The 26,265-nt window shown below is 40.7% G+C and overlaps 1 protein-coding gene and 1 long non-coding RNA gene across 3 annotated transcripts in view; one reads left to right on the top strand and one right to left on the bottom strand.

The window, feature by feature from the left end:
• The window catches only part of PEX14 (peroxisomal biogenesis factor 14), a 130,046-nt gene that overhangs the window by 21,746 nt on the left and 82,035 nt on the right, over positions 1 to 26,265 (bottom strand). The window contains exon 4 of one of the 2 annotated variants that reach the window (XM_008522104.2): positions 4,688 to 4,816. The exons of the other annotated variant lie outside the window; for it this stretch is intronic. Within the exon in view, the coding sequence (XP_008520326.1) occupies positions 4,688 to 4,816 (129 nt within the window). The remainder of the gene's footprint in view (positions 1 to 4,687; positions 4,817 to 26,265) is intronic. 2 annotated transcript variants of the gene reach the window in all.
• LOC103552246 (uncharacterized) lies at positions 11,749 to 24,897 on the top strand. Its single transcript, XR_545210.2, has 4 exons — positions 11,749 to 11,897; positions 12,123 to 12,171; positions 23,225 to 23,262; positions 23,582 to 24,897. It is a non-coding gene; the product is annotated as an uncharacterized lncRNA (long non-coding RNA).

Consider the following 26,265-nt stretch of genomic DNA (forward strand, 5'->3'; position numbering starts at 1 on the left):
TCAAGAAACTCCCAGTCTAACAGAGAAGACACAAATAAACATTTAAGGGTACTGTAGGGGGGAGCAGGGGACTGAGAAAGCCACAGGGAACCTCCATCCTAGTCAGAATACAGGCACTGGAAAGAGTCCCTGGAAGAGCCAACAGCTGCCCCCGACCTTGAAGAACAGCAATGAGCTGGCCAGGCAGAGACGAGTGAAATGGCATTACAGGCAGAGCATCTGGACCACTGCCTCATCCACACCCTCCTAGGCCGTCTTCCTTAATTCCCCACGCAGCACCTGCTCAGATGATATGAATAATTTTAATATTAGTCTAACAATAATATGGTCAGATAGGCAATACAGTCCCCAAAATAATTAGATGATGCAATTCAAAGTAAAAAAAAACCAATGTGCTTTATGGGGCCGGCCCCGTGGCAAAGTGGTTAAGTTTGTGCGCTCTGCTTCAGTGGCCGAGGGTTTCACTGGTTTGGATCCTGGGTGTGGACATGCACTGCTCATCAAGCCATGCTGAGGCAGAGTCCCACACAGCACAACTACAAGGACCTGCAACTAGAATATACAACTATGTACTGGGAGGCTTTGGAGAGAAGAAGAAAAGAAAAAAAGAAAAAAGACTGGCAAGAGATGTTAGCTCAGGTGTTAATCTTAGAAAAAACAAAACAAAGCAATGCGCTTTTTGACTGTCCTCCACCATGGTGATGACCTGACTGCCGCTTCCCTCTTGGGTCATCTCTTCTGACACCCCTATCCTAAGCTCCAGCCGCTCTGAACATCACAGGGTTTCACATCCATGTGCCTTTGTCTTAGCCTGGATGCTCTTGTCCACCTGTCTGGCCACTGAACCAATCATGCTCCAGATCCAGTTAAACATCTCCCTTCGCCCTGTCAGTGCCACTGTCTCCACCTGGGCTCACCTGATAGGCACTGCTGTGTTTGTGTAACTGCCTTTCCTACTAGACAGGAAAAACTGGGGAAGAGTGACGAGGTCTTATGAATCTTTTCATCCCAGGGGTCCAGCACAGTGCCTGGCATATAGCAGGTACTCAATAATAAGGGCTTGCTTAATTAGCGAATGAAGACAATCAAGGGTAAGTCTATGTTACTAAACAGGGCTATAAAAGGAACAAACTGAGAAAGAACACTCTCTCAGGATTTCTAATCAAATATCAAAACCTTCCACCAACCTCAGATGTTTGCATCCTATTCTAAGAAGAGGCAACTAAAGCTACAGGTCAGTCTTTGAAAGGCCTAAATTGTTCATCAAAAACAGTGAAGGGAAACTATTTAAGCCTAAGAAAAAATTATCCTACAAAATTCACACTGGCCCTGCCTATGTCTCAAAACTACCTTGCTTCTTGTCCTTCTGGGAGGAGAGAAGAAAAATCAGCTTGGAACAAATCAATCAAGCAGGCACTATGTTCAGGACTGTGCTAGGCACTGCACACATACGCACATACTGATTCCTGCTTCAAAGTCGAACAAAGAGAAGCCAAAACTAGAAACAGAGACTGTCAAATTTCCTCTCGAATCCCAGCCTGACTTTTCTGAGTTCTACCCGATTTTCTTTTAAGCTCTGACAACACTGGTTTATTCCCACATCAGGTGACGCCAAGTTTCCCCTCATGTCAACCTCCTACCACTTTCACAAAGCCTTCCTCACTTCTCTAGCCCACATTAATTTTTTCTCTTTTCTGTATTCTTGTGGAATTTCTTGTCTGTGTAATTAATTTTGGCATTAAATCACAATGTCTTATATTATTATTCTTTTCTTAAGAGTTTATCTTCTCTCTCCCAGAGAATGTAAGGTTCTTACAGATTATGTTTTGAATCCCTCACGATACTGTACTGAGCATACAGTAGGTGCTTAATAAATACTGATGAACTGAACTGGTACTATTCTGGCAGGTCTCCATGTACTCTTTGGTGATACTCACATTTACTAATAGCTCAAGGTCAACCACATTCACCCAAGAGCAGAGGCATTAAAAGAGGCAATGAGCAGGACATCTGCCACCAAGCAGGAGGGCTGGCAGATCCAGAGGTGACAATCCAGGAACACTGGGCTCCCTGGGGTCGTCTCGGAAAATCTATCCTTCTCCAAGACATGAGCATTTGGGGCTGAGCCTAAAGAATCCCATTTTCTAGGCCTGGGCTCAGAGATGGAATGTCCTTAAAAAGCCAAGAAATGGAAGGGAAGGGCTGCCGGAGCTCCAGATGTAAAATCGGCAGGAACACACATGAATGGAGGCCATAAATCCCTCCCAGGACGCAGACAATGCCTCAGTGATAAGCATGCAGATTGCACACCTAGTTCAGAAACTCCCCTGAGTTTGCTTGTAATTAAGGGGGTTAGAAAGGTAAAAAAAAATATATAAACCCAATTAATCATTTAAATATTTAAAGTCAGATTTTTTCCTCACTCCAGGATTAGTATATTTCATAACGCCAGCAGCAGACAGCCCTGGTTTTTACTGGGGTTCATTTTAGAGCATGTTTAAACTAGTCAGATTGAGTGATGCTTCCAGCAACTAATCGCATGTCAAATAAAAGATATTTTATGTAATAAATTACCGCTACAAGTAATTCAAATGTCATTTATCAGTTTTATTATCAGTCAGGCAAAGTCTTGTTTCTCTATATTAATCAAAATCAAGTTTTTTTTTTTTTTTTTTGGAGCAGTTTTGACACCTCTTGGCAAAAGTACAGAAGTGAAGAGGAAGAGTCGACCCCGGAGCTGAAAGGAGCCGTGTAACGGCACGAGAAGAAGGAAGCTCCACGGTGACAACTAAAATTTCAGGTATTTAACATTACCATTACCACTGTTTTTATACTAGCATCACAGCAGGAAGGATTCTGTCTCTAAGAAGATGTATTTTATTTTTAGGGACGAGAGACTCTTAAAAATATTCCTACCTAAATACCTAACCGTGTAATGCTTTTTCTCTGCAAGATCTGGACAGCAGAATGATTTAAATGACTGAACCGCTCTTCCCCATCCCATTCTTTTGTCTCTTTCAGAAAGACTAACAGTTTAACCCTTTGTGCATAGTGAAAGTAGGCAAACACATAATGTTTTAGGCCAATTCTGTGACCAACCAGAACAATTCTTTGTTCTGAGCAAGAAGTTTCCAAGTAGCCAAGAGACCTGTTCCGTATTAAGCCATGGAGAAAACAGCTGGAATAGAACAGATGTGCATCTTAGAAAATTCTGCACCCCAGCTGCCACTGCCCGTCCTCAACAAATCCCATTAAACGGCTAGGCCCAGGGACACAACTAAAGAAAAAGTGTGGAGACTTAGCCATTGGTTAAAAAGAAACATGGAGAGTATGTTTAGCGACCCAAAGCTAACACACTGGATCAGAAAGGATGCTGGCCAGGAAGCAGAAAGGAGTCCCAGGCTGACAAGTAGCTGCGACTGACTCAGTAGCCCTGACAGAAGGCTCACCACTGAGCACTGTTCCTCTCGTCTCAGAGGTCACACAATGCCAGTGGTTTGTTAGACAAGGGGACCACGGATGAGATCAACTTGAGTGTGTGCTACTTGGCCTCATCCATTCAGCCTTATCCAGAAAGCAAAAGAAAGGAGACATCTAAATGAGACCTGTGACACACAAAGCAGATGCTAACCCACTGCCTGGCCCCTGTGCTGTCTATACGATGATGACACTTCCCTAGCTGCAGCGGAGCCAGTGAGGAGGACGGTGAGGCCAGGGCCAAGAGGCAGCTCCAGACCACGTGGGAGAGGCTAGAACAAGTCTGGCATTTTAAATCACACCTTTTAAAATCGGATATCTAACACTGTTTTAAATCATGCTTTGAAAAAATAAAACTTCTGAGATAGACAATTAAAATGTAGGCAATTTACACAAAAGACATTTTGAAATACGGTAGATCCAAGGCTGAGTTACATTGAAGACACAAAACTGAGCTATTTTTCCATTGCTGTGGAGTCAATTTTAACCTTTTCAGACTTTTTATAAGTGACTTAAAGAAGGCGTTCTGGCTGTATTTTGGAGGTGTACATTTATTAGTAGACTGAAGAACCTTTATTCCTAAAACAGCTTTCATTAAAAACAACAAAAACCTCTCGTGGGTCACATTCTTATGCAATAATTAAAAGCTACATCCAAAAACGACCTTTACATTTAATCTGAAATTCTCTAACAGATTGCCACTACATAAATATACATGGTACAGCCAGGACAAGGAAGGAAGGAAGGAAGGACGAAAATGGGGAGGGGCCAGCCTAAATCTACTAATATTAACTTTAAAAATAAAATTAGGAGACAAGTTATTCCAGTGAGCAAACGAGAATGCACTCATGAATCAGATCTTCATGTTCTTATCAGTGAAACAGCAACATGCAAAACTGATAAAAGAAAATGGAAATAGAACCAATAAATACTTTCACAGACTCTTGCTTGTAACCAAAATACCTGAAACAGCACAATAAACTCACTTATTCTGGTTTCTTGTCTCTTCCTAAAGCTTTGTCACATTCCTAAAAGTTTGTCTAGAGAGGATTTGGGTGTGTCACATTCTTTTGGAAAAACCTAAGAGCTGTCCACTACTCCCAGTTTCCCCGGCCTGCTGAGTCTAGGAGACACACGGGAAGCGCGGCTCTTTGGCCAGAGTCCTGAACCCCAATCAAGGTTAAAGCAGGAGTTTGAGTGGGTGACTTACTGTACGGCTGAGAAATGAGGTGAGGGGGCTGGACAGGAACCACCTGTGTGGCTGGGCCCAAGGACGAAGGCTCATCGGCAGCCGTGCCCGACTGCTGGAAAGCCAAATCAATCTCTTCATCCGTCAGCCCTAGGGGAGAAGAGGACATCATTGCAGGTGAGTGCCTTTGCCACTGTCCATGGCTGCAACAAAATCTTCATTGAGAAGAGACCCTGAGAGCCACAGAATGCCTAGCATCCTGGTAAGTTGCCTCCCCGATTTCGGATTCTCCGGAACCTCTCTCAGTTGCAATTTAACCTTAAGCGACAGAATATTAGCCTCAACACTGCTTCCAAATGTGGCTCATTCAATTTCCTTAATTTATCCTTGAGTTTATTGCTGCTTTTGAAGTCGCTCCGTACTGCAATTCTCCATTCTTCCCCCGAAAACAGATACCATCAACTGCAAATGTGGCTCATTTTAATCTGTAATGGTGTTAAAAAAAGAGGGGAAAAAACTAACAATAATGCATGAAAACAGACAGGGAAACAAAAAACTAATTATTGGGTGAGACGACTAATTAGTCTAGATCGTTTCCTAAGACGGGAATAATTTGCTTTATTTTATGACAAATGCAGAAATAAAAAGAAAAATCAGGACTGACTGTGATTAGTATGAATGGGATACAGAATGTAAAGAAGAAAATAAAACAAGAAAACAGATCAAAACAAGGCCAGGCCTAAACTTTCAGATGATTATTACTCGACTCTATCATAGGCTGCCTATATCGCCTTTGGCTAGTTTTTCTTTTTCCCTTTTTTTTAATCCTCCCAACACTCTAAACCACACTACACTCGGGACATCAGAAAATAGCAAGGCGCCATCTGCAGTGGCTTTAACATGTGGAGAGGATTTGCCCATGGAGGAATAAAAGGCAAGTGAAAAACCCATGAAGATCACATTTCTGGCAGGCACACAGCTAGAATATTTTCACCGGTTCTGAGGCAGATTAGGGACATTGGTTCTGCGGGGAGAGGACAAGGGCATCAACCAACCCAAAGAATAGGGAAGAAGTGTGGCACAAGGTGTGAGAAAAACTTCCCACAGAGCCAGCTCAGGAAGCAACTCTGTGTACAGAAGTGCTCTAGCTGCTGAGAGTGGGAAAAACAGGTGGGAGGTCACTGCCAGTCTGCAAAAGACCACTTCGGCCAGCCCTTGCTGTTCCGGGAATCCCAATATCCAGTCCGGCCGCAGCACAGAGCTTTTAAACTAGAGCCGAGAGCTTTTCCACATCTGGTCAGCAGCTCTCCATTAGAGGCCCACAGCATGGTATATTTGCCCCTGGGGGTAGATGAAGTACAAGGAGGTTCTGAGGATCAGCATCTTCCAAAGCATGGTGCCTCACGCTCTGCGCCAAGGGGCTAATAGATGGAGCACATTAATGCTCTAAAGCACAGCACTGCCTTGCACCATATTGGTGTGTGAGTTGGCTGCAGCCATCCCTCAAACTTTTCATGCCCTACCGCAAGCAGTCAATGGAGAGTGCCTGAATTATTCCAAACAGCCCTGAACCCTTTCTCTCCCCTCTGCGCTGAGCAGTTGAAGTCTGTCCCCATTTAAAACTGCAGCTCTTCCTCTCTTTCCACTCTGCATCCAGTGGAGCTAGCCACTGGGAGGCAAGGTGACACCTCTGTGAAGTCTGGGTGCTGCAGGGTTGGCCCAGAGTGCACCATGCTCTCAATAGACTGACAGGGCAGATGAACAGGCTGCCAGGGTGCAAAGATCATTTACAGACGCCGAGCACCTTAAAATACAAAAGTTAAATCTGAGTATATGAAGCTCTATGGGGACATTCTTCCTTCCAAATTCCCCAGCTTGCTGCAAAGGGATTGCTTTACCCATCATTTGGCCTCCCAAGAAGAGGAGCAGGACAGACAGACAAGCCAGGCAAAAACGGAGAACACGTTTCCCCCTCTCCGGCTCCAGCCTGTTAGTGACTGCCAGTCTCCTTCTAAATAGGCAAGGGGAACCCCTTTCAGAGTTCTAGTAGGAAAGACACTGTTTTAACCAGTTTATAAGCAGCCATTAGAGAAGAAAGCGGCACATGCGACGTCAGCACAGGCTGATGGTCACTGGTACACTATGGAATTTTATAAACCTGGTGGTTCGTGTGCCTTGTCAGCCACTGGCTGCAAATGAGGATAATTTTCCCAAAAGGAGCATTCAGTTGCATTCTCATTTTCCCTTTTGGCTCTTTCAAATATAAACAAGTACGATAATGTTTAACGCTGGGGAAATATACAGTAAGTTACAGGCTGTGCTGCGGCCTTGAGAGCTGGAGCTGGTTAAAGGGACAGGACTCCCTGCCCATTGTTCTGCCCTCTGGCCCTGAGCTTTTACAAAGCCCCTTTTCCTAATAAAACATGTTCATTGTATTATTGCAGCCGAGCCCACTAGTGAGGCCGTGGTTTAAAGGGCATCACCACTTCCTTCCAAGCTCTTGTTTTTGAGAGACCTTATCATCCGATGCTCTAAATTTACATTGGCTGGAATTCTGATATCCCTAGTTCTCTGGAGAGTCAAGATTTTGATTTAGTTACATAAAATGAATCATTTTTCTCCTTTTAAAAAAATATGCATTTTTAATGATCTCACTGAATAACATAACTTCAGAGCTGGACTATTATCCTAGCCATTGGCTTCATTTAACAGTAAAAAGACTGAGGCCCAGGGAGGTGAAAAATATGCCTCAGATCTTACTAGTTAGGGCACAGTACCACCGGATGACAACCAAGGCTCTCCATCTCCAGCCTGGTGACTTCCCACTAAAGCAAAGAGTTACAAAATATCAAATGGCAGATTCCGAAATTGTCTGAAGTCTTCAATCTTGTTAAAGAGGTTTAGATAAGGGCTAAATTGTCTTTCCCCATCCACACCCTGGCACCCCATCCATAGGTAAGAGCCAATGAATGTTGTTTGGGGGCTAATACCAAAACAACACAGGAAGTGAACCCGTGGATCCTATCTGAAAACTGGACAACTTTTAAACAACACCAGAGTGACAAGGGTGGAGTGATCTCATCTCGCTCTAATATTCTAACCCAAATAAATCCAAAGGCCTCTCATAGACTGGTGTTTATGCTTCACTTAAAGTCCTCTTCCTCCAGAGTGTCCCCAGCTTAGGGAAGACCAACTAGGTTCAGGACTCTACTGGACTCAGGTGACTCATCTGGGACTTGAGGAGACTGGGGGCAAGGGGCGTCCCCCTCTCAGAACACAGTGGTTATCTGCCCAGTCATCAGCTCCCGGTGCAGAATAACAATGCCTTTAGGAACGAGGTACTGTCACAGGACCCACACAGAAGACATCCAGATTCCCACTCACCCGCACGGAGATAAACAGTGGAGAGCTGATACTGAGACCTTGCAGAATCCAAGAGGTTAAAAGAAATAATAAAGGAAACTGCCAATTGTAAGTGAATTATATTTGGCTCTGAAAGCTGAGGCACAGGCTATATTATAAAAGGCATCTCTTTGCGTTGTTTACCATCACCCTGACTAATGCAGACCTTTTTTTTTGTTTTAAATAATCTCATGCAAATTAGACACACACACTTCCTTCCAGTTGATTGCTATCTGCAAGGAATAATCTAACCGCAGAGGGACTGAGCAAGAGCTGAGCAGAGCAGAGACGGGAGCGAAGGGTGTCCCCGTCCTGTGGCAGGTAAACAGCCTCCCCTCCTCTGTCTGCCTCAAGTCTTCCTTTAGCTGCTGCCTTTGGAAGAATTAGCCAACTCTAATAAAGCCTAAAATTTTCTTTTAGTTGGGGTATCAATTTGCACAATCTGATATCACTAGCCCTTTGCCTTTCTGAAAGATGCTCTTTCAGTAACTTCACCTCTGCCACTTGCCGAATTCCAAGGTCTACCAGCCCCTTGCCAAGTGTGTGACACTGACAATCAAAATATTATTGATAGAGAGCAAAACTAACAAAGTCTTGCTCAGTTATCCCATCCACTCACTAGCTTTTCCAAGAGGAGGAGAAATGGACGAGAGGACTTCTTCAAGGCAAGCAGGAGGGACAAGGATGCCTGTTCTGAGAGGCAGAGTGTCACTGCACCCTTAAGACCACAGTTGCCTGACCTCCTAAATTGAGCTTTCACTTCAAACGGAACTGTGCAAAAGAACTGAGTGCCCTGAAGCAGGGCTGACTTCTTGTTCTCTCAGTTTTCTGGAATCAACTTCCAAAACAAGCTCCCTCTACAAAGAGACATCTGCTGCCTCTGTGTAGAAGCCAGGCCAAAGACTTCTCTTCCAACACTTTCTCCAGGGTGGGATTCTTGCAAAAGAACAGAACAAGTGAGCTACATTCTATTGATTAATAAAGCCCCGTGTTCCTCCGGCAGCAACTGCGGTGAATGGCCTCGGGGCTGCCAAACCTGCTTATTTTTATCCCTTAGAAGATAAACAAATTTGTTTTCTTTTTCTAAAGGTTTCTGTTAAAATGCAAACAAAATCAGACCGGTTGACTTGGTGTGAGCTGCAGCGCTGGCTGTGAGCAGGATGCTGCAGGGTCCTTTCCCATGACTCAGACAGAACCGGCACAGGCAAGGGCTGACTTTTTTCTGTGGGACTGGCTGTGCAAGGGCTTCTCAGAATAAGTAACCTCAATGCTGTCCCCAGTGACCACTGGGCACTGCTATGGGGCCTGGCCCTACGCAGGTGAAGCAGAAAGACAGATGACAGCAGACAGCAGTGTTCTCTGCATCTTTCAGGTCAAACCACCACCAGGACAGCAAGGTTAGGAATGGTTTAGAGATGTAATGAACGCCCAAGAACACCTTCCAGTGTGGCTGGAGTTTTATAATAAAAACGTTGAGTGTTGAGTCCGACTGGGATTAGGGAACAGGGCCAGAGGGCGAGTGGCAGAGGGCGGCAGTTATGCGCTGGCCACTGGGGCCATCTTCCTCCCCCATCACAGTCCCTCTATTCACAGGACTCGAGTGATTCATCTGGGACTCACAGAGACTGAGCGGGGGTCACCTCTCTCAGAACACAACTAGTTATCTACCCATGTACACTCCGGGAGGAGATGAGGCAGAGAAGACAGCTGGCTAAAAATACTCCCCAAATTAAAAGAAAAATCAACTCTCTCAGAAAAGGTTAGGGGAGGGGAAAAGAAGAAAAGTATTTTTATTTTATTTTATTAACATTTTGTTGGAACAGTAGAGTACAATAAGGACTCTCAGAGCCTCTAAAAGTCGTTGGATGACCTGTAGACCCCTATTTCCCAGTGCCTTGTATAAAATTGAATTTTTTAAACATAAATTACACGTAATGACGACACTGTAAAAACTAACAGTAATGGAAAGCTGTGCTGTATTTCATTAGCCTGTATTATTCCGTGCCACCTGATCCAGCCGGGCCTTGTTTATGAGTTAGTGTGTTAGCAGATGCCGATGGAAGCATTTGCTTCGACCTTGCTCTTCTCATTGGGGCATGAAATTACGACGGCAGCACCTTGATATTACAGCCATAAATACAGTAAACTGCAAATTTAAGCCAACGGCTCCTATTGTCTCTGAACATAAAGCTGATCGGTATTTATTTAAAAGGAGAACAAAAAAAATATTATATATCACCTTGTTTATGGGGCCTCCCCCACCCACTTTCTTATCCCCTCCCCCAGCCCCCCAACCTGTCTAATTCACTTGGTTAAAATATTAAGCAAATAAGCTGAATGCTTTCTTCTCCACTGATTAACTTCCCAAGCAGCAGAAACAGTTTTTGAGAAAACTAGTTCCAAATGTCATTAGCTGAATGAAAGAGTTTTTATAAAAATTGATCTGACGGTGGGTCTGGTTCCCACCATCCTGATATTGATATGTAAATTCAAGAACAAGACAGGCGACTTTCCCCTCTCCTTAAACGAGGGAAGTTCAAACAACAGGAGAAAAAGTTGCTGATGATGCCCTGAAATTGAATGTCCTCTCAGTACCCTTCTAAAAATCGTTAGGTAAAAATGCTATTTCAAAAAGCAGCAAAACATTGCCTCTTGCCACCTAAGGAAAGAAAGAAAGATATCTAACCAAGAATATAATTCTCATCTCAACATAGGGAGCTGGGGACCTCTCATTAAAACTCGCACCAATCCCCTCATCCCAGTGAACCATAAAGACAATATATCCTTTAAATACATTAAATGTGCAAGAAAAATAAACACAAAGACAAAAGGACACTGGGTATCACCCAGTCACGTCTCCGAGTATAAATCACTGAGTAAAAAGCCAGTGCAAAATGCACTGCTCTGCTAGCTTAGAGACTGAGGAACCCGGCAGGCTTGTTCCACTCTAAGCCTAAAAGAGAAGGCGGGTCTGCTTCCTAATGTCAGTGGAAGAGGATCTCTCTGCCTCTCAGAGCGGCAGACAAGAGATGTAAAAACTCAGCCAAGCCCAAGTTTGGAGGTTTCAAAGGGTGAGTGGTGACAACAGCAGAGCATCAGCAGGCAAGCTCGGCAGTCACTACCCGTGAAGCATTCAGAAGGATCATTTCAGCAGTGAACTAAATGCAAGTTTGGGGAGTGGTTTAATTTCAAACCAGACAGGCTGGGGTCATGGGATCCCGTGCTCAGAAGTATCAGTGACACAGTCAAATCAAGCGAGATCAGAAGTTTTTGTACATTTACTTCTGATGCGTTATTCCACAAGGCAGACGTACTCCTTTGGAGCCCTAAATTATTTCAGCCACACCAGTCATTGAGCTTAGCTCCTTCCGCATAAGGAGGAAACTTCCCTATAAAATTTATTGAGCTTCTCTGGGGAGTAGTATAACTGGTGAACAAGACAGAAGTGAGCTGCCCCTCTGTGTAACACAAATTGAGATCTCTCATATGAAAGACTGGGAGGGTTTCCAATCGGCATCCGTGATGTCTATTTCTAGATCTATAGTCTAAAGGGTTTTTTTCTTTTAATCCCTCTCTGCTAAATTAAAAACAAAAACAAAGAGGAGTTGATTTTGATATTTGATCATCAATTCCAAAGGATTAACGGCACGGCAAATATTGTTGCTGGCTTCACGAACAGCAGTGTCTAAGCGTGCAGGTCCTTGGCAACAGGCTGGGAAGTCAGCCCTTCCCACGGTGCACTGAACAAGTCCTGGGGAAGGAACTGCGTCTTTAAAGACCAAGGGATATGAAAATCAGGAATCACTGCTACTGGTGTGCTAAAGGCCAGGTAAGGCAAAGGTATGTTTGTGCCTATGTGGAAAAGCCAAATTAATAAACATTTTTAACTGTACTTGAATGTTGCTCCTGTTTTAGAAGAGGCAGTGAAGTTTGTTTTAAAAAAAGAAAATTCACCTTTGACAACGACACAAAGAAATTCAGCTCTGGAAGAAAACCCGGAGCTCGTCTGGTCTATCTCCTGTTCTTTTTCTTTTCTTTTCCTTCTGTTTTACAGATCAAGAAAAAAGGACATAGAGGGGGCAGTGACTTACCCACAGCCTATGGTAAGCTCCAGAGGCAGAACCAGATTACCAACCCAGTGTTCCTTCCATGGGCTGGGGGGGGGGTGGGGGGGGCGCAAGCAAGAGCAGTCTGACATGCCTGCTCCCCTCTGCTCTCTGACAAAGTCAGCACATTTTAAAGAGGCAAATTCTTAGAATCCATCTCCTTAAAAAAAAAGAAAAACAGAAAGAATATACGGAGCATGGGGGAAAATGAGGGAAAGGGTACATGAGACTTCTATGTTACAAAAGAACATAAAGAATATATGTATACACACACATACAAACACATCTATTTAGTTGTGTGACGTGCATAAAGATAGAGAAGAAATAGGTAACGGTTAAAGGTGGAAACGGTAGCTGAGGACAGAGACTGAAGGCAGACTTTTCACTGCATACCCTTATGAATTGTGTTAGATGTGAACATATTTCTGACTCAAAAGGATAAATTAATTTTTTAAAACGAAGAAAAATACTTGCGGGGGGGACCCTTAATCCTAAACAAAACCACTTAGAATGGTTATCCCCATTTGCTGGAAGAGAAACACCAGGGTGGAAAAAGGTGTGGAGACATGCCCAGGAGCCCAGATTAGAATGACATCCACAATTTCTAATTTCTTGCTTAACCCATTGTAGCTGTAACCACAGCAGCCAAGTACAAGGTGGCTTTTTTTTTTTTAACGTGTTTTTAAAAGGCAGGCATCTGTTCTATTTTGACACATCCTGGCTGCCCAAATGTTTCTTTCAGATCTAAATATTTGCTTCACCAATGGAAATGTTTCCATCACTGCAACAAAACAAACATTTGCTTTGGGATGGTAGGGATGGCCATACGCTGCTTCATATGTTATTTGAAACAGCCTGATTTGGGAAACAGCTCTACTATAGGACACAAATCAAGGTGGAGATTTTTGTTCCTTAAAACAAACCCTGTCACAAGAGTTCAGTGCACCAAGGCACACTCTTCAGTCATTCAGCTGAATGCTATGAATGTTCAATGTTCATTTGGGATTTCCTTTTACATCTTGGATCTGAAATATACGATGAGAAGGTTTATTATTTGGCATTCAACTTTCTTTCGGAAGTTTTACATTACCATGCAGCTATCAGATTTTTTTTTAGTCCTCATATTAATCTGATATTAACACATTAGAACATGTTATATCCTAATAGGTCAATACATAAATTATCTTGTCACCACTGATTTATATAGCTCAAATGACTCAGGTATTGCTTGCTATAGTCAACACTACTAGCATAGAGATAAATATTTAGTACTCAACTAAATCCATAAATATTTGATTTTGCTAGGCAACTTATTTTACTAGACAACGTGAGAGAGCCAAGACCTCATCTTCCCTGTTAAATGGCAACGTCCCTAAGATCTCTTTCCTCCTTTCTTATGTTGGATGAGCATTTTGTCTATCTTCTGTCTATTACACATATAGATCATATGATCTATAACATAATATATAGATATCTGATAAAAATAGTACATCAACTGCAGAAACCATGGAAAACAAAGGAAAGCACAGAGAAAATTTAAAAATCATACATATTTCTACTCTCTGCCCAGAAATAACAGCCAAAATTCATTAAACCCAAGTGTCAAAGAACGTTTTAGGAGCTTTTTACATTTTTAACTCTTTGAATTCCAACACTAACCCTGTACAGGGCTGCCGAGGGCAAAACTCCAGGGCTCCACATCACTCAGTTGGTGGCACCTCGTGGGCCTGTGCAGCATACAACCCACATAGCCACAGGTGGCAGTGGTGCCCCCACAAAGCTGGTACTTTATTCTCTCAATTTGCAGATGAGGTACATGGATGATAAGCAGCCTATCTAAGGTCCCCGTGCCGGCGGGTGGGGAGCAGGGCACGAACCGTCAGTCAGGCTTCAAAGCCCAGGCTCTTCCCCACAACTCCATACCACATGAGGGGAAATATTCCACATTTTTGTTCAAGTTGAAAGGGAACACTGATATCCCTACCTGACTTCTAGCATATCATTCAGATGTGTTGGTAAAGTTATTAAGACTGACTTTTTTCAAATTAAAAATGACTTTTTTGCATGAAAATACCCAAAGCTGGCAAGGATGCCGTGGAAGTGCAAACTGAGAAACTTCTGGAAGACAATTTGGCACTCTCTCTCAACAGCAATTAAAAATGTTCATATCCTTTGACTCAACAATTTTACTTCTAAGAAATAATAACGTAGTATAAAACTAATGTACAAAGATAGTTTATCTCCATTTTTTAACAATAGCAAAATATTTAAACAACGTAAATGGCCAAAGAGAATTAGGCAAATTATGACATATTTCAATAATGTAATATTATTCACATGTTCACATTCATATGAACAATTTCTGATGACACAGGAAAATGCCTTTGATACATTAAGACATAAAAAGCAGACGTTATATTCAGAGCGTGATCTCAATTACATTAAAAAGAACCAAAGGAAGCAGTAGAGTTGCATCATTTTTAACTTAATCTGAATTCAACTTACACATGTTCAGAACGAACAGAGAAAGAGAGAAGGTCAATTACATTAGAAACAGTGGGGAAGGGCCTACCGCTTCATTCAAGAAGGGCTGTGTCTCTGAGCATGAGACAGGAGGCCTGAATTTTGTGTCTGCTCACCGACTCATTCTCAACCCTCTTGCAGTATGAGCACCCTGACACAGGGTATTTTTCCTCCATCCATCTTGGCACCCGTATGCGAAGCCAACCATGTCACCTGGTGTTAAACCAAAGACCTGTTTCAATGTGAAGGACAATGTGGCTATACTGGTCTTCCTGAAAGCTAATATACCAGTCTCCTGCATAAAAATCCCTTCCTAAGGGATTTTTAACAATTATTTTAAAAATTAATATTTAATAGATACATTCCCATAGTAAGATTCTGTATTCTAAAGATACAAACCAGTATATAGTGGCAAGTCAAGTCTCCTCACCCCAGCCACCTGGCCACCCAGTTCTATCTTCCAGAGGCAGCCACTGCCACCAGTTTCTTTCATACCTTCTAGAGACTTTATGAACAAAGTGCTTTTATTATTCATATAATAATACATATTTTATACATTATCTATGTGTGGCTATGTATGTGTATATGTATTTTTATACAAATAATAGCATGGTATAAACACTATTCAACACTTTGCTATTTTTAATTATCTTTAAATATAATATATAATATAAATATAATTTATAATTAAATTATATTTAATTATATTTAATATATCTCAGAGAACATTCCGTGTTAGTATCTATAGAGGTCTCTCATCCTCTTTAAAGGCTGTAAGGTATTCCATTATATGGATGTACCATGGTTTAACTTGTCCCCTATCGAATAGTTACTGTTAGAAAGCCCCGATACAAGTCCTCGTATGTGCCATTTGTACATGAGCAAGTATGGCCCTGGAAGTAGGCTCAGATAATGTGCAGTTTTAATTTTGATAAATACCGAAACTGCCCTTAGAGATTGTCTCTACTTACATTCCCATTGTGTGTGTGTGTGTGTGTGTTTCCCACAACCTTGCTTACATGATGCTATCAAGCTTTGTATCTCTGTCATTCTGAGAGGTAAAATAATGGTCTCATTGTAGTTTTAAGAAAACTTTTGTTGGTGGTCAATATACATACAGAAAAGCACACAAATTTTAAGTGTACAGCTTAATGAATTTTCACAGTGAAACACCCATGTAACTACCACCCAGATCAAAAAGTAGAATACAGCCTTCAGTATCCCTCATGTCTCCTCCTAGTCACCACTTAACTTTTAATATCACAGATTTTAATTTTTTTTTTTTTTTTTTTGGTGAGGAAGACTTGCCCTGGACTAACATCTATTGCCCATCTTCCTATTTTTCTTTTGCTTGAGGAAGATTAGCCCTGAGCTAACATCTGTGCCAATCTTCCTCTATTTTGTACGTGGGACGCCATCATAGCATGGCTGACAATTGGCGTACATCTGTTCTTGGGATCTGAACCTGTGAACCTGAGCCACCAAAGTAGAGCATGTCAAACTTAACTACTACACCACGGGGCCAGCCCCAAGTTTGCTTATTTTTGAACTTCATATAAATGGAATAATACAAAAAGCACTCTTTTATAAAGGGCTTCTTTCACTCAACATTATGCTTATGAGATTCATCCATTCTGCTGCACATAGCCATGGTTCGTTCACTCTAACTGCTGTGTTTAGTATTATATAGGGTAAGAATGAAGCACAATTTATCTATTTGTTTCCAGCTTAGGACAATTTATCAACAGTGCTGCTATCAACATCCTTACACATATATTTTAGAGAACTGCTGCATCATATGGGGTATGCAGACTGTCAGCTTTAACAGACGCTGTCAACAGTTTCCACAGTGGTGACACCAAGTTACACACTAACGTAGGGGAGCTCTAGCTGTTCCACATCCAACACCGAAGCGCTCAGCTTTTCCAGTTTCAGCCATTCTGGTGGGTGTGAAGTGATATCTCATTCTGATTTTAATTTGCATTTCTCTGATGACTAATGAGGTTGAACATCTTTTTGTACATTTACTGTCTTTATTGGGTACAGTGTCATATACATATTTTTATATATACATAAATAGGGTAAGTTTGTTAACTGTGTTGTTAGAATCTTGATTGTTTTGTCTGTTTGTACTACCAATTACTGAGAAAGATGTTTTAAAACTTTCCATTATGATAATAGATTTGTCTAGTTCTCCTTTCAGTTCTGTCCATTTCTGCTTTATGTATACTGAAGCTATGTTATTAGGTATACATTCTTGGAAATGTTAAATCTTCCTGCTGACTGACCATTCTGAAATTTCTTTATTTCTCACTCCACTTTTTTTTGGGGGGGGGGGGCGGAAGCCTTTTTTTTTTAAAGATCTTACTTTTCCTTTTTCTCCCCAAAGTCCCCTGGTACATAGTTGTGTATTTTTAGTTGTGGGTCCCTCTAGTTATGGCATGTGGGACGCCACCCCAGCATGGCCCGATGAGCAGTATCATGTCCGCACCCAGGATTCGAACCGGCGAACCCCGGGCCACCAAAGCGGAACGTGTGCACTTACCCGCTGCGCCACCGGGCCAGCCCCCTCACTCCACTTTTAAGTCTATCTTGTCTGATATTAGTACCAGGTTTCTTTTGGTTAATGTTTGTGTGGTATCTTTTCCCATCATTTTACTTACAATCCTGTGTGTCTTTTCATTAAAAGTGTGCTTGATGTAAGCAGCACTGAATGGGGATTAGTGTTTTTTTTTAATCTAATCTTGACAAACTTTGCTTCTAATGGAGTACTCTATTTACATTTGATGTAAACACTGAAATTTTGGGGTTCTAGCTTTCATCTCACAATTTGTTCTCCTTTGATCTGTTAGATGCCCTCTTCCCCCCGCCCCCCGCCACCTTTTGATTCAGTTTTTCCCTCTATTAGCTTACAGTCAAGGTGGTTTTTGGTGGATTTCTCCACGGTGAAGTTCCTACCTTTCCTTTTGTCATTATTAAATAGCTTGGAGGTACTTTGCTATTTCTCTTCCAACTTTCACCCTCTAATTTAAACACCCATCAGTAGATCTTGTCTACAACAATAATTACTGTGGTGTTTGCCTAATGGGGGATCCTCAATTTTTAAGAATGAAAGGGGGGCTGGCCTGGTGGCACAGCGGTTAAGTTCGCACGTTCCGCTTCTTGGTGGCCTGGGGTTCACCAGTTCGGATACTGGGTGTGGACATGGCAGCGCTTGGCAAAAGCCATGCTGTGGTAGGTATCCCACGTATAAAGTAGAGGAAGATGGGCACGGATGTTAGCTCAGGGCCAGCCTTCCTCAGCAAAAAGAGGAGGATTGGCAGTAGTTAGCTCAGGGCTAATCTTCCTCAAAAAAAAAGGGGAGGAGGATCCTGAGTTTGAGAACCAATGCCCTAGATATCACAATACATCCCTGACTTACTATAGTTCCACATAAATGAGAAATTTTACTACTTTGCCAACAATCCTAGCACTTAGAACACTTTCACTTCATCCTTCCACCTTTTGCGTTGTCATACCTTTCAATTAGATATATTTTAAATCCCAAGAGAAAGGTATTGTTTCATACAGCCAATACTCATTTCTATATGCCCTTTCCTTTCTCTTCACTCCTTCCTGCATTTCCATGCTTTCACGTACAACCCTTTTCCTTCTGCCTGAAAACTCCATTAGTGTTTCTTTCAGTGCAGGTGTGTTGGCAACGAATTCTCTGTTTTGTTTATCTGGAAATGTCTGTATTTTCCTTTGCTTTTAAAAAGTGTTCTATTGTTAAATAATTTCAGACTTACAGAAAAGGTGCAAGAATAGTACAAAGAATTCTCATATATCTTTCACGCAGATTCTTCAAATGTTAAATTTATCACCCTTGCTTTATTATTCTCTATCAATCTGATTATCTATCTATTTTCCCTGAACTGTTTGAAACTAAATTACAGACATGATGCACCTTTCTCCCTAAATAGCTCAGAATTCATTTCCTGATTTGGGGATGGGGGGAATTCATGCTCGTATATAACCAAAGTACAATTATCAAAATCAAAAAGTTAACATTGTTAAATTTATATCTGTAGTTCAGACCTCTCCTCTGAATTCAATTCATAGTAACCCATCTGCCCACCTGACATCTCTACGTGGATGTCTAACAGAGATCTCAAACTTACTATGTCTAACACTGAGCTCTAACCTTGCCCCACCAAACTGCTCCATTTCTAGTTAATGCCAACTCCATTCCTCTAGTCACAAAGCCAAAAACCTTAGAGTCACCCTTAATTTCTGTTTCTCTTTCAGATTCTGGATCCAACAAATCTGTTGGATTTACTTTCAAATAAGACCCAGGGATCTGAGGGAGGACTTCTCACCACTTGACTAGTCTCCCAGCTCCCACCCTTGCTCTCCAACTGTTTATTTTTACTGCAGCAGCCAGGGTGATCCTGTTAAAGCTTAAGTCAGATTATACTACTCCTCTGCTTAAAACTCTCTGATGGTTTCCCATTTTACTAAAAGTAAAACCAAAGTCCTCACATGGATCAATGCTGCTCTAGACAACCTCACTTCCTGTCAACGCTGTGGCCTCACCTCTCATTACAATCCACCTTGCCTACACTCTGGCCTCCTTTCTGTTCCTAGAATATGCCAAACATGCTCCCTCTTTAGGCTTTTGCAAAGATGGTTCCCTTTTCCCGGAACTCTTTCTCCCCAGAAATCTGCATGGCTTGGTTCCTCATTTTCTTCAAGTTTTTGCTCAAATGTCACTTTAGTGGGGCCTTTACAGAACATTCCATTTAAAATTGCAAGCTTCTAAGAACCCTCTATCACTCTTACTCTACTTGGACTGTGTTTATATTTTATTCTATTTACTGCTCTCTCACCTCAACCCCACCGTTAGAATGTACGCTCCATGAAGGCAAGGATTTGGGGCTATTTCACTTACTACTATATTTCCAGTACCTAGAACAGTGCTTAGGTTGGTTCTATTGGCACCTAGTAGGTGTTCAACAAAACTATGTGGGAAGAACAAATAAACGGAAACCCAATATGCAAAACAGATAAAAGTAACACTGCTCAGGTTTTGGGAGAGCCAGTTGCAGCAAGCAGAAAACCCAGAGTCCCCCTTCTTGACGCCTCTTTGCCCCTGAAACATCTCTTTAGAACCTCCAAGGAGCCCCAGGGACAAGTGCACAAACTATTCCCATATATTCACCCTGGTCTAAGGCAAACTAGCTTGTTCCTCAGCCCCTGACATGCCTCGCACCCTCCAGTCTTCTGCCCCCGATGCTCCACCCGCCGCAGGAGCTTTCTCTCAGTTCTACACAGGGATTGTCAGTGCTCTGGGTTCTCTCTTCCATCACCAGAGCTTTTCCTGATCACTCCAGGCAGCAGCACTTTTCTAGAGCGATTACTATCTATATAGCATTCCTCTGGCTGTCAAACATAGATTGCTTTGTACCTTTCTTTCATCTTGTATGGTTTTTTTAAAGAATCTAATACTGTTGAACTTTTACCATCTCTCTTATCCACTGCTATATCTACAAAGCCTAAAACACTGATCAACTTGTAGTGAGCATTCACTAAATATTTGTCCAATGTGTGAATAAATGTGGATAAAGCACACCGGTGTTTAATGTTCTGCAGTTTTTAATAACTGTAAGATGTATTTGTAACACTTGGTGACAATCCCTTTCTTCCCTCTTTAAAAAAAAAACTTATCTATCATAAAACTCATTACCACTGTCACCATTAACACTTAACATTATTTTTGAAGTTCTGTCCCATGCAATAAGGCAGGACATAAAATTAAAATGCTTAAGAATTGGAAAGAAGGTCACAAAATAACCAATTGTAGACAATATGATTATGTACTTGGAAAAATCAATGTACTCATAAGCAAGTTTGAGATTGCTAGATATATATTTATTTTTTAAAATTCAGTAGCACACCTATGCACTAGCAATAAGTAATTAAAAAGTAAAATGAAAAGAAATTCCTTTCTCAGTAGCCACAAGCAATATAAAATTACTATGAGTAACATTAAAGTATATTAGATCTATATGAAGAAAACCTTGCAAAGAGAAATAAAAGGATATTGAAATAAATGGAACAGCCTTTTAGTTTGACACAATTCCAATAAAAATCCCAATTATTTTAACTTTTCTCTCAAAAGTGAAAATTTATCTTGCATAAGCACATACGAATACACAAGGAAGAATAATAAGGAATGTTTGGTAGTTCATTCTGTCTCCGCTCATAGTTATTTAGATCTCCTTCATATTTTTTTAAATGGTTCCTCTAAGGATTACAATAGGCATCCTTAACTTAATCAGAGTCTACTATGAACTAATATTACACCACTTTACATAGTAAGAACCTAATATGACACATATTATATGTGCCATATTGTACGTACTAATATCTTTAATTAAGAATCAATAATTTCAGGGCCGGCCCCATGGCCGAGCGGTTAAGCTTGCGTGCTCCCCTTCGGCAGCCCAGGGTTCACCGGTTCAGATCCTGGGCGCAGACCTAGCGCTGCCCATCAAGCCGTGCTGCAGCAGCATCCCATATGGAAGAACTAGAACGACTTACAACTAGGACATAGAACTACGCACTGAGGCTTTGGGGAGGGAAAATAACGGGCGGGGGCGGGGGGCAAGACTGGCAATAGATGTTAGCTCAAGACCAATCTTCCTCACCAAAAAGCATTAAAAAAGTTTAAAAATTAAAAAAAGAAAGATAACTTTAAAAAAGAATCAATAATTTCATTTACACTCCCTGCTGTCCTTTGTGCTATCGTTCTGATGTCCATCACATAATTCATATAAATGTGTGTATATGCTATAAACCAACATCATCTTATTATTTCTTTAGATAACTGACTTTTAAAGAATTTAAGAATAAAAATTAAAATAGTAGAGCCAGCATGGTGGCACAGTGGTTAAGTGTGCACACTCTGTTCCAGCAGCCCAGGGTTCGTGGGTTTGGATCCTGGGTGTGGACCTACACACCACTCATCAAGCCATGCTGTGGCAATATCCCACACACAAAACAGAGGAAGACTGGTACAGATGTTAGCTCAGGGCCAATCTTCCTTATCAATCAATCGATCGATCGATCGATCAATAGTATTTTATATTTACCCACATATTTAACATTCCCTGTGCTCTTTATTCCTCCTGAGGATCCAAATTTCCATCTGGTATTATTTTCTCTTCAGTATGTATGAAGATCTTCCATTGATATTTATTATAATGCATGTCTGCTGGCAACAACTTCTCTCAGCTTTTATCTAAAAATATTTTTATTTCTTCTTCATGTTTGATGGATGTTTTCACTGTGTGTAGAATTCTACATTGACAGTTTTTTCTTTCAGCATTTTGAAGATATCATTCTATTGTCTAGTGAGCTACATGATTCTGACTATAAGTCAGTGGTAATTCTGATCATTATTCCCTTTTTCTTTATCTTTAGTATCCAGCAGTTTCACTATGATATACCTAGATGTAATTTTCTTTGCTTTTATGCTGCCTAGGGTTGGCCATGCTTCCTGGGTTGCTGTGACTGTGTGTTTGTGTGTGTGTTAATCAAAATTGGAAAATTTTCAGCCAACATTTCTTTGAACATTTTTTTCTGCCTCATTCTTCTCAACTTTTGGGACTGTAATGACCCATATGTTACGCAACTTGATTTTGGGTGACAGGTCATTAAGGCTCTGGTCCTATTTTTTTCAATCTTTTTCCAACAACATACTTTAGTTTTGATGATTTCTATCAACCCGTCTTCAAGATCACTGATCAATCCTCTCTTCTCTTCTGCCCAATCTGCTATTAATGCCATCCAGTGAAATGTCAGTCACAGGCTTTATGTTTTTCAGTTCGAAGATTTCCAGTTGGTTCTTTTTTGAACTTTCGTATCTCAATTTCCCACCTCTTCACCCTTTCATCCTTTTTTTTTTTTTAAGATTTTTCATTTTTCCTTTTTCTCCCAAAGCCCCCAGGTACACAGTTGTCTATTTTTAGTTGTGGGTCCTTCTAATTGTGGCATGTGGGATGCTGCCTCAGCAGGGCCTGATGAGTGGTGCCATGTCTGTGCCCAGGATCTGAACCGGCGAAACCCTGGGCTGCCGAAGTAGAGCGCGCGAACTTAACCACTCGGCCACGGGGCAGGCCGCCTCATCCATTTTTTTCATATATAGTCTTTTAACAATTTTTCAGTTATTTTAAAGTTCTTTTTGGGGGGCTGGCTCCGTGGCTGAGTGGTTAAGTTCCCATGCTCCGCTTCAGTGGCCCAGGGTTTCGCCAGTAGGGACCTTAGGCATGGACATGGCACAGCTCATCAAGCCATGCTGAGGCAGCGTCCCACACAGCAGTACAACCAGAGGCACTCACAACTACAATATACAACTATGTACTGGGGGGCTTCAGGGAGAAGAAAAAAAAAAAGATTGGCAACAGATGTTAGCTCAGGTGCCACTCTTTAAAGTTCTTTTTGGTCTCTGAGTCTATTTCTATTGATTGACTTTTCTTTTCCGTAGGCACCACAGGTTCCTGTTTCTTCCTCTTCACACGTCTAGTAAGTCTCTATGTTACACTAGAGATTGTGGATGGCTGGCTATAGAGGCTGTGGATTCTGTTTTTCCTTCTGAAGAACTGAGTTTTGTTCTAGAAGGCAGTTAAATTATTGGTAGATCGCCTTGATCTGACGTAGGCTGTTTTATGCTTTATTTATTCCTTTTTTTGAGCTTAGTACTAGGGAAAATACCACAGTCTCAGGATCTAGTGTTTGCTCCTAAGGGGTGATCCCTCTGGGGTTTCAAAGGAAAGCCCAAGGTGTTTACCAAAACCCCTGTAACTTGTTAAGACTCAAACTTTGAATTCTGCCTTTCCTACAGGACGTGGCTGCTGGAATCTCTGCTGGAATCTGCAGCACCTACCCTGTGCATGGGCAGTGTAGGAGTCAGCCTAGAATTTGAGGGGTGTTTATATGCAGAGTTTGGGGTTACCCCTCCAATGTTCTCTTTCCTGGAATTTCCAATCACATTCTAGCCACTCTGGCATCCTCAAAATCCATCCCCCAATTCCTCAAACCAATATGACAGCAGCTTTCTGCCTGACTTCTATTTGCCAGCACCTGATGGACTGGGGAATACCTCAAGGAAAAAGCCCACAATGGTTTCTTCTCTCAAGAATCAAATCCACAGCAATTTCTGCTTGCTTCCCATTGCTCTCCTGTGCCCTCAAGCAACATTTTAAAAATATTTTGTCCAGAATTTATATTTGTTATTGGTGGAAATGTTATTCTGATATAAGCTGCTCAGTCATTACTGAAAGCCAGAACTCTCAGAATGTTTTTGAAAAGAGAAGAATGATCAAGTGAGCCTTGTTTTTATACCTATTAAAATTGATGATAAAGATACAGCAATTAAAACAACTGTGGCACTTGTATAAGAACGTACAGGTCAATAAAAACAATAGATGAACTTGTTATATACTGAAATTTAATATATAATAAAGGAAGCATAACAAATAAATGGGAAAAAATTATTTATTTATTTGAAGGACAGTTTTGGAAAAAGTGATGTTTGAAAGGAGTTTCACTTCCCATCACTTCATTAATTTCAGGATTAAGAGAAATATACAAACATAAACCATAAAAACTGAAATAAAATGTTGGTGAATATTTAACTTATTACTGGTTTGGTGTTTGTGGACAAACTATTGAACTTCCCTCCCTAGTTTCTTTCTTGAATGCAAGAAAACAATAAAAAATACCTACCTCATAGAGTTTTTGTGACTAAATAAAATAAGGACACTTAGCTCATTGCCTGACAGATAATCAGCCCTCAATAAATGTTAGCTGCTGCTGCTGTTACTGTAATTATTTATTATTTAATAATTATAGGGAAGGAATCTCTTTCATAAAAACAAAAGAGGAAATATCAGAAGATTGATAGATTTGATTATGTGAAAATAATCACTTTTATATTTTAAAAAACATAAAAGGCAAGGAACAATGGGGAAAATGTTTGCAAACATGACAAAGAATATTCTTAATATATAAAGGCCATTTTAAAAATCAATAAATAAAGCACTACTATCCCAGTAGAAAATAAAGGAATGAATAAACATTTGAGAAGAAATAAATATATTTTAAAAGTTTAACTGTGTTATTAATCGAATAAATGCAAATTAAAACAATCTGAGAAAATGGTCTTCTTGCTGTTTTGTTCTTTTTTAGTGACCAGGCACATTAGTACACTGAGACAGGTACTCTGAAACCCTGGTGAAGGAACTGGTATGACAATTGGGAAAACAACTGCTATGGATCCAGAGTCTTAAAAAGATCATATGCTATGATTCAGTTCTTCCTCATTTCAGGAATCTTTTTTGAGGGAATATTAGTACTATTTACCATGTTTTTCTAATTCCTATAAATAAAAAACAAGAAAGAAAGAAAATAAATTAAGTACTCATCTCAAGAAGCAAGAACATCATCAGAAAAATCCAAACAAAGTAGATGAAAGGAATTCTGCAGAAGAATGTTTTCAAGCTTCCAAGTGGCCAAATTTTTCTTGCAGAGCTTATCATAAATTTTAGTTTTATTGCCTTAAAGTTAGAGAAGGGGGCTATATGATTTCTCCCTTTTGGACTTTATTGAGATATTCTTTTGGGGCCAGTTTACATAACTTTTAGTACTGAAAAAGTGAGTATTCCCTGTTATATGTGTACAAAATTCTATATATTTATACATCAAACAAGTTTATTAAATTATGTTATCCAATTATTTCATATTTTCTTTTGCCTGTTGATTTTTTAAATTCTGAGGTGTGTTAATATCTTCAACTACGAGTTTTAAATTCTTCTTGTATTTCCCTTATATACTTTGACAGAATATTTTTTAGTGCATAAAGTTTCATGATTATTATGGCTTTCAGGTGGCATGACCTTTGTTAGGGTATAAACTGACCGTTCTTTTTAATATTTTCTAACCTGAAATTTCTAATCTGCCTAAGATGAATACTGCCAATTCTGTTTCTTTTGGGTTGCGGTTGCTCACTCCATCTTGCCCATCCTTTGTTTTCAACTTCCCTAATTGTTTTGTTTTAGGTATGTCTCTTACGAACAGCATAAAACTGGCCTTTGTTTTTTCCTCATGTTGTACTGAGTCTGGGATCTCTCTTTGAACAGAGATTTTTTAAAATCCCATGAATATTTATTGTGTTCACTGCCTCTAGTTTTATAGTTTTTTTCCACTTTCCTGACCTTTGCTGATCTGATTATCTTTTCTTCCCCTTGAACGTGGCTTAAAAGTTCTAAATCCTATTTTCCTCTAGTCTAATAAGGATGAGCCCTAATTTTTTAAAATTGAGAGATGATATAGTTAATCTTAAATATACAGTTTGAAATATTTGTACATTCGCATATACTGTGTAACCACCACTCAGATGGATATCCAGAACATTTCCCATTACTCCATAAGGCAGCCCTACCCATCCACACCTTCCTCAAGGTAACCACTATGATTTTGATCACCAATATTAGTTTTATCTGCTCTTGAACTTCATGCATATAAATG

Source organism: Equus przewalskii, chromosome 2, assembly GCF_037783145.1.
Source record: "Equus przewalskii isolate Varuska chromosome 2, EquPr2, whole genome shotgun sequence".
Taxonomy (NCBI): domain Eukaryota; kingdom Metazoa; phylum Chordata; class Mammalia; order Perissodactyla; family Equidae; genus Equus; species Equus przewalskii.